Source organism: Prunus persica, chromosome G2 (genome assembly GCF_000346465.2).
Source record: "Prunus persica cultivar Lovell chromosome G2, Prunus_persica_NCBIv2, whole genome shotgun sequence".
Classification (NCBI taxonomy): domain Eukaryota; kingdom Viridiplantae; phylum Streptophyta; class Magnoliopsida; order Rosales; family Rosaceae; genus Prunus; species Prunus persica.
In genome coordinates, this window is record NC_034010.1 from 25,938,508 (window position 1) to 25,954,135 (window position 15,628).

A 15,628-nucleotide genomic window follows, 5' to 3' on the forward strand; every position below is an offset into this window, starting at 1 on the left:
AATGACAGGTAGCATGACAAACAGTAACAATTGAAGCTGCTTGGAGATCCAACCGAGTTGTCATTACTGACATGGAAAAGAAGGCTAGAGCAAAGACGTCAAAATTGATTCCAACATACTGAGGCGTTATTTTCTTGTTTTGAATTTTTTATTTTCATTGGCCCTACTTAGCTTTAATTACTATTACTGTTTGTTGTCTTTGATTAGTGCCATTGGAATTCTTTTTTTTAAAATTCTTTTGGTCCCACCAACTTTTATTGTTTTTTAAACTCATTGAAAAATAATAGTAAAATAATTGTATTTTTTAACATTTTGGATCCTGTATAGAGTTATACAACATGCCAAATAACCATATCAGCTATCAAATTCAAATTAAGTGTTTTATATTTGACATCTCCATTGAATATGCTCTAACCAGTCATCTTGGTGTATATTAATTCTCCTCGAGTCTAAAAAGTGCAAGACCCTCTCTCATACTTTCTCTCATTAGTGTTCCTTTGGGCAAGATATACTTTTTATTTATATGAGAAATAAAGTGAGATAAGGCATTCCATATATATGAGAAAGAAAAGTATAACCATTGTACTTGCCTCCACTAGATATTCAAGCATAATATGTACTAATTAAAGCAATGATCTCTCATTTTTAGAGCCCAACTTATGAGGATAATGATTAGGTCTTCCATCAAATACTCTCATTCTTCAAGATTCTTTAAGAATAAAGACCTTTAGAGGCATTAATCAATAGGAAACGTTTACCCAATTTGTGATTGATGATGCACCCCATAAAGGAGACCCAAAAGAACAATACTTTTCATAAAGTGAGAATGTCCTCTGTACAAAACAAAAGGAATACTTCTAACCCTTTTAAGTGATGGCTATAAAGACTAAATCTGAACTTTGGATATGAACCAGTCAAATTATAGTACCACCTGAAGAAAATCCTGGACACAGAGATTAGTACTAAAATCTTAGGACTATGACAGGATTCGGCTCTTCATGTGGAGCATGCAAGTTCCTGAGGAGAAAATGCACAGGTGAATGTGTGTTTGCTCCTTACTTCTGCTATGACCAAGCTGCAGACCATTTTGCAGCAGTGCACAAGGTGTTTGGTGCAAGCAATGTGTCCAAGCTGCTGTTACACTTACCGGTACAAAATCGAAGTGATGCTGCTATCACCATGTCTTATGAAGCACTAGCTCGAATGCGCGACCCTGTGTATGGATGTTTCTCACAAATCTTTGCACTCCAACAACAGGTTCCCATGCTGCTAACCACTCCAGCTTCTCACTTATACCTGTCATATCAAATTTCATGCACCATTTATTGTTTGATCTTACCTTGCAGGTTGTCTACTTACAAGAGGAGATTGAAACTCTCGGGAATCAAATGGTTAATTTTGCAACTGGCCATTCAAGTAACTCATTCAGTGAGCTACAAGTATTTTCACAACATGATGCTGTTGAGACACAATATCTTCAGAGTCAATTACCAGAACCGCTACTACTTCCCGTTATGGAAAATGCAACTGCCAACCAGGCATTTAACAGTCAGATGGATATACAGATGCTTCCTTTGCATGAATGGGAAGAAGTAAACCTATTTGGTGATCAGTCTGTGCCTGATCCTTTAGAGAGATTTCTTGAAGGTCCCCAAGAGAACTTGGGACATAATCCATGGTTGAATGAGACTGCCAACACCAGGAACTATAATAAAGGTTCTAGGTGGGATTTATATTAGCTTTCAAAAGAAAAAGCAGGAGCTAGTCCAATGTCAGAAATCCATGGGTCTAGGAGAGGACAAATTTTGTACTGGCCTAGAAGCCCTGATTTTGCAATCTGGTCAAATGGCCAAAGTTTGTGAGTCTTTTCCTTCTTTTGGTTTTCTTCATCCGTTCAGCTTGTCAAAGTTGTTGGATTTGGTAGTTTTTCTGTGAATATGCTCCTTCTATATCAGGTAAGCATCCTTCTATTTATGGTATATATCTTCCCTTTTTTTTTTGTGTGTGTGTTTTTTTGGTTCCGCAATTGTTGGTAGATCGTATTTCAACAAAACCCTTTTCCTGGATCATATTAGACATGAACCCTTTATTCTGCTTTATACTACAACGCCAACCCTTGTGGTCATTGCAGAGTGTTTGATTAACGCTGCGTTTGATAATACTCATTGCTCATGATGACACTGTTAAAAGTGCTTTTAAATAACTAAAAGCACTTTTTAAAGCAATAATAGTAATAATAATAATAATAATAATGTTTGATTAGTACAGATCAAAAGTGTTGTAATAATAAGCATTAAGCACCGAGTACTATTAGATGTGGGTGTTGAAGCCACCAGCCGTGGCAGCCACACTGTGGTTAGGAGAACCGCCAAGCTCGTCTGAAACTGGAAGACCCATAAAACAAGAAACTAAGAGCCTCTCTAAAGGAGATGTTAAATCCAACGAGTAGAAATATAAATTGAGATTCACTTCAACCGAAATGTTAAATCCTACATACATGGAATAACATCTCTCTTTTACTGTTATTTTTGGCTATTTGACCTTGTGATGTCATTTCACTATTTTATTATTAATTTTCAATTAATGTGCTTAAATTGTTGTAAACTATAAAAATATATATAATAAAATAATATTTAATTTGACATGTCAAGTAGAATATAAAATTTTATTATATATCAAATTACAACATAAGTCATCAAATTCAAATTTAATATATGATATTTGCCACATAAATCATACATATTTTTTTATCTCTTAAAAAAATAATCAAATATACCATACATTCTATGTTCTTTGTTTTCTGAAATTTCCTTTCTCAGTAGGTTCTCTTTTCTTTTTTTCTCTTTGAAGGATAGGCTTTGTCAATTTACTACTTTGATGTCGATGATTTTTTATTTATTTATACAAACAATTTTTTACTTTAAACTAATCTAAACTAAATAAAAGATGATTTGAACTTAAGCGCATAATGAAAAACACATCCGCTCTAACGTACATGGCTAAGCTGATGTCGATGATTTGTAAGATTGAGCCCTTCTTATCCTCCTCCATTTATATTGCTTATCTTCCATCCGTGGAACTTTTTTAAAGCAGTAAACAACATTCCTAGGCCTGCTATGGGACCTAATCTATATGGACGAAGTCTACTTGAGACACGTAGAAAGACTGGGCTGTCTAAGACGAAAGATCAGAAGGAAAATACTATTGTTCTTTTTCTTATCCCACCTAAACCGGTTTAGCCCAAACGGGTCCAACTTCGCTTCACTTCTCGAAGCTCCTGGGACCCAGCCCTGTTTGTACACAAAAAGTCTTGGCCAACCATAACACTTTTTTTTGGTAAGGCGGCAAGAATTTCAAGAATTTATATAAACTCATAAACAATATAAAAGTTGGCAAGACCCAGAAGCTTAAGATCATTTCAAGTAGCTTGGCAGAAACGAAATGGACACCAGTTTAGAGCAATCTGTGTAACTAACAGACAAGAATCAGACAATGGTTTTATCTGTTTTTTCCTGTAGACTCAACCAACTATTCCAAATGGTCACACAAACCTAACAAAATATATGAGGAAATGGAACATCGTTGTCTTGGCGCAAAAAGGTTGGAAGATAATGGCAAATAGTTCAAGGTTTTCATTCAATGAAGTAGTTTGAAACTCTTTCTCACAACAACTCATCAATCATGTTCTTACACTTGGATTTATTTTTCATCATCTCAAGTTCCGTCAATTAAATTCATGCCAATCAGTGAAAGAACAATAACATCTTGGGTAGCAGAAGTCAAAAGACATCCAACCAAACATTTAAAGATAATAAATAACCACTTCTTGGCCTGTCTGTAACTTTTCAATATCAGTTACCAACTTGGAAAACCAAACCACCCTTGACCAAACTTGAGGGGAAAAACAATACCTCAAAATTCTATGTCACTCTTCCATAATAAAGCAAACTATTTCTGTAAATGATATCATGCATATGACAAATCTAATAAATTTCCCCCAGTTTGCCAACTTCTATATAAGCATTACAAGGTTAAACAAAGGATTATAGATTTTCTGGAAGAAGAAAAAAATTATAATTAAAATGGCACATATGTAATTAAAATGCATATCTATCCAAGGTTTGAACATAGGTTAGTAATTATTTGTATGCTTGCATATGAGGGGAAATTAATTCCAATTAACTACTTGATGACCTAAAAGAATGAAGTCTTGCTACAATACCTTCAGCTATTTCTTCACATCTTCACAACTTGTTCAAAGTTAAATAAGTGTGAAAGAAAGGAGAGTACCAACAATAAAAGGTCTAAATCTACACTCTTAACACATAACCATCTAAAAAATTTGCATATCCAAGTCTCTTGTTACTCTTCAACAACTTGACAATTACTGTAAACAAAATAAAAGAAGGGAAAAACATGAACTTATGTTCAAGTAATTTGAACACTAAGAATCTGTGATCTCTAACCTCCAACACAGCAAAAGTGTCTCAGTGCTCAACATTGGTCAAAAAGCCACTAGTTAAATACAATTAATTGACAGACCATTGGTTCCCTCCTGCTTGATTCTAGAAGACTCGGGAGATATTGCCACCATCTTTTGCTTCCAATAAGAGGCAAGACAAAGTGTGTTTAATTAGGGAATAATCAATGATGTAAGTTTGGGGCTACCACAGTAAGAATTTGATTCCAAAGACAAGTAATGGAAGATGAGAGAAGATGGGAGAGGGTTCCTAAACAGTTGTCTGTGACCAAATGGCAATTCTCTACACTTGGGGTCAAATCTGTTGACCCATCAAATCATAATGCCATAGAAACCCTAAAGCCCCGGCAAGCATAAAGCATATCCATAACAACTTGCTCTCTTACGGCAACTATCCAAATCATCCATAATGATCATGTCAGACCATGCACTTAACCTGCAATTCAACTTGCATCTAACTATGCATGAGACGAGACCTATTTCCGGCAAGATGCAGATGAATCAACCCCACCAGGTGACAACTCAAATGAAGATAAAATATACATAATAATTTCTAAAGTTGGAGATACAAATATATGACAATATGCTTTCTAGGCATCATTGTTGTTCTTGTTATATTATTGAATGCAAAGATAAAATATTTGGAAGGCTTACCAAAAAGGAAGAATTTCACAAACAGTTTGCCATGAAATTTCAATAGCTCCAATCCAAACCCCCATTTCTGCACTATTTGCTTCTTTGCCTACACCATCATTAATGTATTCTTCCACAAGAAGATTAAACGAAAGGAACAAAGGTAACATCCATGATGATCCACCAGTTTTGAAACATAGCTACTCAAGAAAACCTAACAACAAGCTAAAAACATTGAGATTCAGTGATTCACAAGCAAAAGATAATAAACAAAATAGTCCTACCTTGCTTGTTATGCCTACAAAAAGCTGCCAAAACATTTTGCACAAAAACACCAAAAAAAAAAAAAAGAAAAAAAAAAGAGAGTCAGTGATGAAACCAAGCACCCTAAACCCTTTCTCTCAATACGATGGAGGAGGGGGTCTGGGAGGAGGAGGACCCCAAAACACATCAGGAGGCATCTGACCATTTGGAAGCAAATTTGGAGGCAAATTATAAATGGCCATTGAACTAGTATGTTCCACCAAACCTTGAGAACCTGAATTCCCTCCAGTCCCTGCCGAATTCACACCAGATTGTTGCTGCTGCTGCTGTTGTTGCTGCACCTGCATCCCTCCTTCTCCAGCTTGCTCATCCTCAAGCGGCAATCTCTCGTAAGTTGCGTTTGTAAATGTCGCCGCAACGACCATCACAGGGCCTGAAGCCACCAATGCCCCCATCACAGTCCCGCCCACCACCTGCCCCTGTCCACCGGCCAAGTACACTGTCAGCCCCGTCGCCCCGGGCGGGGAGGGAGAGGGCAGGAAGGCACCCGACAACGACAAAATCTCGAACCTCCCGTGCAGTGTGATCACTCCACTTGGTGCTGCAGGATGTCGTAGAGTTACATTGGCGACAATGCCGCTTCCGCTCAGAACCGAAACCCCTCTATGCCGCCTTTGGGCAAAGGTGGCAATGCTATCCACAATGTCGCTGCCGCTGCTGATTTCCAGGACGTGGCTCCGGAGCGCGTTGGGGCTCTCTTTGGTGATGATTATTGGCGGTTTGGGCTTGTTTTTCGACCCGGGAGGTCTGCCACGCGGTCTCCGGTTGCTGCTTCCCGGCTCGAGGCTGTCGTGGCTACCGCTGCCAGTGTTGGGGTCCTGATTATCAGCTTCGAGATCGTTGTTGTCCCGACCGTCTTCGTGGTGTTCGTCGTTTTGCTTGTTAGGGGTGGTTGCTGGGTTGCTGGTGCTGCTGTTAGTGGGAGTGTTGGTGGTGTTGTGGTCGTCGAGCTGTTCTTCTGTGTTTCTGAGGTGAAGAGATGGAGGAGTTGAGGAGATTGAGTCCACATGCCCTCCTCCCATGGCTACATTTCCAGCCCACCATCGATTCGCCATGGATTTCTAAATCTCAGAAAGGAGAAAACCCAAAACTCCAAATCCAAATCCAAGCAAGAAAGGAAACAAATCCCAGAGAGAACCAAACAAAGCTCCTGTCTTTACACTCTTTCTGTTTTTGGTTGGTTTGAATTGGATAACGACAAGCACCGAGCTAGCTAATTAAGGAAGGCAAAAGATCAAATCTTTAGCCTCGCTTATTACACACCTCTCTCTCTCTCTCTCTCTCTCCCCTTCTTGTTCTTTGTTTGGTTGCTGTTGCTGTAGAGCAGTGTAGCGTCTTAGATTGAGATTTCCCTGATAAGTAACAAAAAAAACAATCCTCAAATCCAACAGATACAATCCAAAACCTCACCCAAACCCACCTAGCCAAATCTCTCTCTCTCTCCCCTTGTTGTTTTTCTGCATGAAAACCCTAACAACATTCAACTTTTCCAAATCCCAGAATCAGATCCAACCAACAACATTTAAAATCCAACTACCCAAAACCCACTTCTTTAAACCAAATAACATTCACCAACGATCTAACCTCAACGCTCTTCAAAAACCCCCAGTCAGAAAGTAGAAAAAGATTCACCTATTTTAGCTGACAACACCATCGTCCATGTCTGCTATCGTCCATGTCTGCTAGCTACTATATATACATATATATGTATATATAATATACGTGTATATTAGGTAGGTACTACAACCACAAAGACCAAAGTGCATGCCTTGTGTTGTTGTGTTTCTTCTCTGTGGTAAGGTAAGCCTCAAGCAAGCAGCTTCCTTAGACCTCGGTTGCTTTCAATAGTGGAGAATCTCTGGTTGGTTAGTACGAGCAAACTAACCCAAGATTGTGTTTGTGTAGTAGGGGCCTGCCTCCTCCGTATTTTGAGCATTGAAGCCTCTCTCTCTCTTCTGCTGCTGCAAAGTCTGAACCTTTTTACCATTTCTGGGGTTGCGAGGCGTACGTTAAGTGTCCCAACGCTCCCTGGCGTACGATAACACTTCCTGCAGCATCACTCACTGTACCTATATCTACCTAATAAATCTCCGTAAGAAAAAGAAAAAGAAAAAGAAAAAAAGGCGGTTTTGCAGAGCCTGGTTTTCTCTTGTCTCTGGTAAACGGTGTTTGGTTCCTGTACAAGTTCCGAGCTCCAAGTTGAGTGAGTTTCTACACTCCACACTCTCACTCTTCATTATCATGTAGACTCGCCAACCGCAACGAACCAACCATGAGGAAAAAACACTGTCTTGGATTCGTGAAATTACTGAAGTGCCCTTTTTGGGTGACGTGTGGGGTTGTGATTTGACTAGATGGACTGCATTGGTGGTGGAAAGGTACAGGGGATGTGTGCAAGGAAGCTTAAGAGTTGGACTTTATCTTTTTTGCTCTCTACGGAGAGAGAGAGAGAGAGAGAGAGAGAGAGAGAGGGAAGGGGAGAGGTGTGGGTGTGGGGTAACGTGCGCATGGAGTAGTGGGAACACGTCACTGTCTGCGAGTCCCGACAAGATATCGAATGCCAAGGTCTGGAACATCACCGCCAAAAAAACCGAGCCAGAAGAGAAGAGACTAACCCCAGTCAGCCACCCATACATATGACATACAGAGAGAGAGAGAGACTCTCTCTCTTTATCTGCTGCTGTAACTTTTGGGTGTACAATGTTAACGTTTATCTCGTAGAACGTTTTATTATGTAAGGTCTAAAATGTAATTACAAGCAGAGCCTAGACCATTAAGTAACTGCAGTAACTAGAAGAACAAATGAGAAATGAAAAACGAAGTTCCATTTCATTTGAGAGAGTGTACCAAATTGCCATTGTATTTTGTATATAGAGGATCTTTTTCTTTTTTGCTTTACCAAGGCTAGCCAGTGACCACTGTGACACTGCTGTGCTGTGCTTTATTTGAAAAGTTGATGTGGTCTTATGACCAAACTCGTCCTGGTGACAGGTTTCTACGATCTTTAAGGTCTGGCTGGAGGACTTACCTACACTTGTACTTTAATACCAGCGAATGACCCTGACCAGGCTGACCTGACCCAACAAGCATATTGCTTTGCATATTTATCCATTCATATTTTACTTTCAATCAAATATTACCCATTGACCATAAATAAACAAAATGAAAATGGATTTGTAATTAAAATCCCTAACCCTATTGTATGCAGTGCAACTTGCAAGAACTTTCATTTTCATTTGGGGTGTGTTCTTATTCGTCGTCTATTATGAAGTAGCAGCAGACGATTGGGAAGCCCTAGGATAAGATTTGAAAACTCTTAGGATAAGATTTTTATCTGCTAAAATCAAAACCCCCCCATCATAATTTAACTCATAAATATTGAGCAGATTTACTCCTACATACATGATACATATAAGAAAGTTTCAGAAAACATTGTGGAATAAATGACTTGGCGGGCCATGTAGTTTTGACATTACAATCTTCAAGCCCCCACTCATGTCACCATACCAATTTCTTCACGAAATGTCATTTTCTTTTACATTTTTCAAACCATCTGGTCCTGACCTAAGCCGCTTGTCTGACCGAAAAAAACAAAAACTTTAGCCCCTCGTAAAAAGCATTGGGAAATTGGCCGGCTTAAGTAGATATTGGTAAAATGGCATCTTCTTTTTACAACTTCTAAGTCAAATTTGGTCGGCTTAAGTGGAATGAGTTAAGTAGGGTGAGAAGAAGCTAGTGAACAAGCTCAAATTAGCAAAATGAGTTTAAAAGCATAATTGTTTGTTAGGAGACCCTACCAAAATAAAGTTGATACTCAACTCGAACTCCTTAAGCAATTCAATTCAATAGCATAGGCACAAACAAGGGTTCCAAGCTGAGGGAAAATACTATTTAGAAATGGCAATCTCGAGTTCTTTTCTGTACATTGTTGAATAAATCAATACGAAAATAAAAATAAAAATTTCACCACTCTGGGTAGAAATCAGTCCTTCACTTCCAGATTCTCAATATAACAAAAATTGGGGTGAGGAAGTCCAAAAGCCTAAGAAGCCAAATATGATGATAGATATCTTTAGACAACCAAATATTCATCTGGCGAATACACTACAACAAAAAGTTATGTGGAGGCAAAGATGAGCACACCATTTTAAGCAAGTTGAAGATGAGTAGTAATATAAAGATCGATCCGCTTGGGCTTCCAGACCTCTAGGTATAGTATAGCAGTTCCCTCGGTTATATAACATCAAATTAGCAGGGCCGCCCGCTAGTTTCTATATCGTCCAACTTCAGAACACGACCGGCTCCCTGTGAACTACTCAATGGTCATGATCATGGGTGCTTATTAACATGCATTACCAATACCGGCTCTAGTTGCAACGACTATACAACACTCTAACCTTAACTGCCGGAACCTTCAGCAGAAGTCGTATCAGTTGGAAGTAAAGTACCCGTTGCTTCAGAAACTCCTCCTGTTTCACCTTGTTTAGTCTCTGACTGCTCTAAAATTGGATCACGGAAAATCTCAGACTGCAAGGATGGAGCAATGTTATTTACAAGTCGCCATGTCAGCTCCCACAAGCTATCATCTCCTAAATCACTTCTCTCCACAAGAACTCCCCTTAAAATCATTACAAGCAAGGTGTTCTTAAGTAGCTCAGGTACTTGGTCCCGAAGCTTATCACTTTTCTTCCCCCCAATTTTCACCTTCATATATTTTTCCATTCGACTGAGAACGCCCAGCCATAATTTGCAGAAAGTTGTTAACTGTGATAGGTCAGGTAGAAGCTGCAGAAAAACTTTGGACAAGAGCTTCAAGGCAAGGATAAGTGTGCCTTCCATGTTCCGGTAGTCCTTTGGGGAGTGTCTCTGTGCAATTTCAAGCAAGTCATCAAGCATTGTGAAGATCACCATATCAAAGCACTGCAACCAAAGACCAGGTGGAAGAGGGATCCCATCCACTCCAGTCAAGCACTTCCGTAACAAGGACAGAGCATGGTTCCTAACCTCTTCTCTCTGGTCTAAACAAACTTTTCTCAATCCCTGAACAAGCCGCAACCACATTTCCCCGATATCTTGAGACATTTTCCCGATATCTTGAGACATTTTCACAGCTTCCTCATCATTCATAGATTGCTTAGCCTCACATACCCACCTTGCTAAACAATCAACAGATCCCGCCATTAGATCAAGTGCACACACAGATCGGTCTACCTCCCCAACACGAGACTCAGCAAACTGTCTTGATGCATCAACACATAGAACATAATTGGCTGGCAACAAGTGAGTTCCATCAGACATAATGAAGAACAGCGCATCAAATCCAGCCTCAGAAGCTTCCGGGTGCCGAGCAGTGATTGAGAGCAATGACGTAATTATGCGCCACCCCAATTGTGATCTTATGTGCGAGGCATTTGCTTTCACAAGGCGGCCAACTTCCTGTGTAATTTGCTCACAGTACGCATCAGCAACCCGTGCATCAAGCTTCAAGACAAGTTGCAGTGACCTCAAAAGTTCATCCGCAAGGTTCTCTTTATAGGGAAGCAGCCGCTGGCAAATCCGAAGAAGTCCAAAAACAGCCTTCTCTACCAGCGCACAAGGCATCACAGTTGACTGAACAATGTTTGATATGTGCTCATACACAATCTGCCAAAGAAGCATAATCCTATCCCTATTATTTAAGGTAATAGCAATCAGCAACTCCAAACAAAAAACTCCAGTATCTTCATCCTCGGGTGAGCTGCTCCCTTTGTGAGGTCGTCCTCCAGCCCAGATCAGTGCTTGCGCAAGTTGCAAGAGGGATTCAGCCTGCAGAAACTTGCTATCAGAAAAAATGCCATCAATGTGGCACTTTTGAACTGTCTGAAGGGTGCGTTGATGAGCAGCAAGTTCTTCTTCAGTAGGCTGCGATCTCGGCTCCTCTGTGTCAAGAGATAGGAGCTGACTAAACCGGCCCATCAATCCAGAGGATCTCCTAGGAGTACTCACAGAGGGCATATGAACAGAAGATAGAGAATTGGTTATGGGGTTGCCATGACCTGTGTCAGCGGAAACCTCCGAATCACCAGCTGCTTCACTCGCTACACAAGCTGAAAGAAGACCAAGCTTGTGTAATCTTAAGATGCAGTCAAGAATGTTTCTCCAACCCGTGCGAATGTAATCACCATATGTATTAGCAATTGTGAAAACGGTCACAGTTGACATTCTAGCTTTTGGGTCATCGCCAAACGCCAACACAGGTTCGTCAACAGATGGGTTTAAAAGGGTTGTGAACTTACAAAGAGACACAACCAGGTCGTCCAGCACATCTTCAAGATGATAGCATGCTGCAATCTTTGCAACAGATAAAAATCCATCAATGCATGTTTGGTAAATCTCTTCATGTTCTGCATGATCAAATACCACAGAGATGGCAGCAATTGTAGGGCCCGACATTATAGCAAACATATCCTGGTCAAGGTGGGGTCTGAAATTGGATACAATGAATGGAGCATTCTTCTTGGATTTGTGTATTAAATCAATCCAACGGCTTGGGGTCATTTCAGGAAAACTAGCGCCTTGTTCAGGAGTTGTGCGGATCTCATTCTTGCATATTGAGTGGTAAAGCTCTGACAGGAATTCTCGAGGTAGATCATCACCTCCATTGATGTGCCGATTATTCCGAATGAAATCCTCCTCCGTCATCTTCTTCTTTACCTGAACATTGTGTCGATCTGTGTTGAGCATTATAATCGAATATGATAACAGGAGGGCAGCATCCTTGTTAGCTAGAATTTGTGGTGATTGCTCATAATATCTCTCTGAAAACGCTTCAAGCACCCTTTGTATCTTTTGTGATTCTCCAGGCAGCCGAAACGTCTCCAAAAAAAGTCGGAGAGCAGTATCCAAATTCATATCTTGAAAATCAAAGGTACCAGCAAATTCATGAAGAACCTGAATACAAAACTCATCATGGTTTCCCAGGAAATCCCCAACAAGATTCTTGTCCAACCCAGAAGTGTACCTGAAAAAACAGGCCACGCTTTCAGGATCAAGTTTGTCAGGCAAGAGATGAGTTCCTTGCAGGAACTCCAGCCCTTTCTTTGGGTCATGGTTAAAATGATCGGCTCCAATCATCAGCCTTCTCTTTATGTATTTCCTTCGGCGAACAAATGGAACCCAATGATTAGGATCACTGTAGTCGTCACACTTCATCAACCAGAATGGGGTATACTCTTCAAGATTTGTGAGAGTCTCAGCAGAACTAACTGATCCGTTACCTGACCTCTCTGCCATTCCCTGAATAATAGCAATAAGACCATCCAAAGCAAGAATGTGAATTGATGACAACGGGAAATTAACAGGGAATGCACTCTTTGACAACAGATTAGCAAGATCTTCAAAGGCATTACTGCAGGTTATGTCACAATCTAAGTTAGCGTACATCTCCACCATGAAAGTTTTCTGCCTGCAGAAGTCAACAACAGCCTCCATGGCAACCTCCTGCTGCTGATAAGAAGCCCCATACCTGCTTTGCGCAAGCCTCAATATCACGCAAGAAAAGAATGCCTCAAGCTGTAGCTTTAGTTCAGTGCGCAGATGGTGATACAAATTGAGAACAATGCTGCATACCATTGAAAGAATAAGTGGACTCATTGATAGGCCAAACTGCATCAGATTTTGAAACAATTCATCCTGAACCAAACTTAATAACTTGGGGTGGTTCTGAATTGAGGACCCACCCAACTCTATTGCAGAATTAACCAATCCCAAGGCAAAAAGAGGCACATCTTCATCAAACGATATGGTATTAGATCTGGGACCCATACCGATATGCTCGACCACATTTAACAAAGAGCACAGAAAGTTAAATATTTCCACCATACAGGGGACCCCAAACGGCTCAGCCATGAGACGCGAGTCATATTGAACAGTCTCCTTCCCACTAGAAGCCCCAGTTGTCTTTTCATCCATCCCAGATTCTACAAGACCTGAGGAAGCATTCAAGGCAGGATTTGTGGATAAAAGCTGACTGTCAAACTCAGAACTCACGTTGCCATTCTCCAATTGTCTACTCCCAGAAGGGTACTCATTATTTATCCCAGCAATCTGCAAAAGAAAAACACCATATATTTGAAAAGAAAATTATACACATATATAGAGCTTTTAAGACTGGTATCAAGTTCAATTTTTTGTTTCGCACGCCAAAATCAGCAGGAATCGTCTATGCTAAGACCCAATAATACATGTCAGAGTTGATACAGTACCTCTCGGTTGATGGTATTGTTTCCATTTGACAATGCACGTTCAGTGTTCTGAACATCTGGAAGGTGTGAGAAAATACATCTAACCAGTTCATGCATAGTGTGGCGAGCTATCCGTTGCAACAACTCACCTTTTGTTCCTGCTTGATGGACTATACGGAAACATGTATTCACTATAGTGCAAACATGCTGATTACTCAATATAACAGACGCTTTACTCTTCATGCAAGCCAGAAGAACCTGTAGTATCTTCATCAGTACCACTTCTTCTGATGCAGGATCAGTCACCTCAAATCGGCAGCCAGTGATCGCATCAACTAACAAATGCATGGCATCTTCAACATTTACGGAATTTTGATCGATCACATCAAGCGTTAAGATATTGTAAACAGATGACAACGCCACACCAGTGATTGGCGCACCAGTTTCATCTGATCTAATCACATCCAAAAATGGCTGAAGATATGCAGCAGGATTGATGGTATGCAACTGATGCTGCCACGAAAATATTTGCTTCCGTAACACCTTTAAAGATTGGATTAGAGGGTGTTCCAGCTGATCATCACCTGATATATAACGTCCTCCCCATCTTACATTCCTCCTCATAACCGCTAATACAGCGCCTATTTCTGAATTAATGATGCATGCTAAAGTATCTTTTTTAGAATATGTTGCATCACAGTTCCCGGGTTCTTCGTCAATTGCCTTGATTCCATTTTGCAGCTTCAGACGCCCCATCTTTGAACAGAACCCCAAGTTCTATCAGTATTTACCAACTTCTACGTAGAGAAGGCAAAGTCGCATACCCTCATGATCCACGGAAGTACTCAAACATACCTAGTAGAAATGCAACATATGAAATAAGCTGAATGAAGTGCAACAAGTAATGGAGAAGCCAAGCCTTCAATCAAATCTTCCCCAATCATATCATAAGCAGATAATTAAACTACCATAACCTTTAGCACCTACCATGACTGCCCAGAACCTATCCTGATTACCCCTCTAACCAATTCCACACCCATAACTTCCCATAATATGTAAATGTCTTTACATGAACACAAGACCATCTACACACACTAGAATTGACAAGAAAAGTATGCTTCATAAATAATTTCCACTAACAAAAAAATAACATTCTAGGGAATCAAACAATATCATCCAAATTCCAAAACTAATATAAATAGAAAACTTTAAAAAGAAAGGAAAACAAATGCTAATCAGCTCCCAGAAGAAAGGGAATTGGTATTGATTTTGACATTGGCAATTCCAACCTTGAATCCTCAGATTTGGGTGAGATAAGGGAATTCAAATTCGAAAATTCTTTTGGGCACCTACCCAACAGTCCTCCTCCTTGGGACATTGACGGCGATCTCATGCCGGAAGCCTCTGAAATCTGATCCGCAGTCTCTGCCGGCCCTAATTGTCAGCTTCGGGTTCGACCCGTCCACCACTTTTGTACCAGATCGGTCATTCAACTGTAAAACAATGCGTTGCGCTCTTTTTTGGGGGGCATCAAAGTGAGATCTCTCGCTCGCAGTATAGTATTAGTGTCTCTTCAAATGCGGACCGTGTGATTTGTCATTTTTTTCTTAAAGCCCATGAAAATCTCCTCTTTTTTTCTTTAATTTAAGAAAATGGTGAAAGAAATTGCCCGTCAAAATAAGCAAATAAAATGAAAAATAAAATGGTACACCCACGAAAAATTATTGATCGTGTTCGCAAAGTGCATAGATAATTACTTTTAATTATTTGAGTTTCAATTTCTTTATGTGATAATTTAATATTTAAATTTCCTGTATCATAGGTATACTTATAGGTGAATTCGAAACAACAAGTCAGCATATCACATTATACAATAGATATGTAAAATAATTTCTTCGAATCCGCAATAGATTATTACAAAATCAAAGTTTGTATTTTATATTCGTTACATTTTTCTTACTTGTCCTTT

The 15,628-nt window shown here is 39.9% G+C and overlaps 3 protein-coding genes across 3 annotated transcripts; 1 reads left to right on the plus strand and 2 right to left on the minus strand.

Moving 5' to 3' along the window:
* On the plus strand, positions 941 to 2,000 carry LOC18787528 (LOB domain-containing protein 33). Its single transcript, XM_007221068.2, has 2 exons — positions 941 to 1,257; positions 1,347 to 2,000. Exons 1-2 carry the CDS (start codon positions 979 to 981, stop codon positions 1,737 to 1,739), a joined length of 672 nt encoding a protein of 223 aa, XP_007221130.1. The 5' UTR covers positions 941 to 978; the 3' UTR covers positions 1,740 to 2,000.
* On the minus strand, positions 5,008 to 8,210 carry LOC18787665 (AT-hook motif nuclear-localized protein 15). Its single transcript, XM_007218277.2, has 2 exons — positions 7,070 to 8,210; positions 5,008 to 6,789 (listed from the first exon to the last, which is right to left on the minus strand). The coding sequence occupies exon 2, from the start codon at positions 6,490 to 6,492 to the stop codon at positions 5,515 to 5,517; it is 978 nt and encodes a 325-aa protein (XP_007218339.1). The 5' UTR covers positions 6,493 to 6,789; positions 7,070 to 8,210; the 3' UTR covers positions 5,008 to 5,514.
* Positions 9,303 to 15,270, minus strand: LOC18784935 (ARF guanine-nucleotide exchange factor GNOM). The gene is made up of 3 exons (XM_007218825.2): positions 15,013 to 15,270; positions 13,681 to 14,514; positions 9,303 to 13,522 (listed from the first exon to the last, which is right to left on the minus strand). The coding sequence occupies exons 2-3, from the start codon at positions 14,413 to 14,415 to the stop codon at positions 9,836 to 9,838; spliced, it is 4,422 nt and encodes a 1,473-aa protein (XP_007218887.1). The 5' UTR covers positions 14,416 to 14,514; positions 15,013 to 15,270; the 3' UTR covers positions 9,303 to 9,835.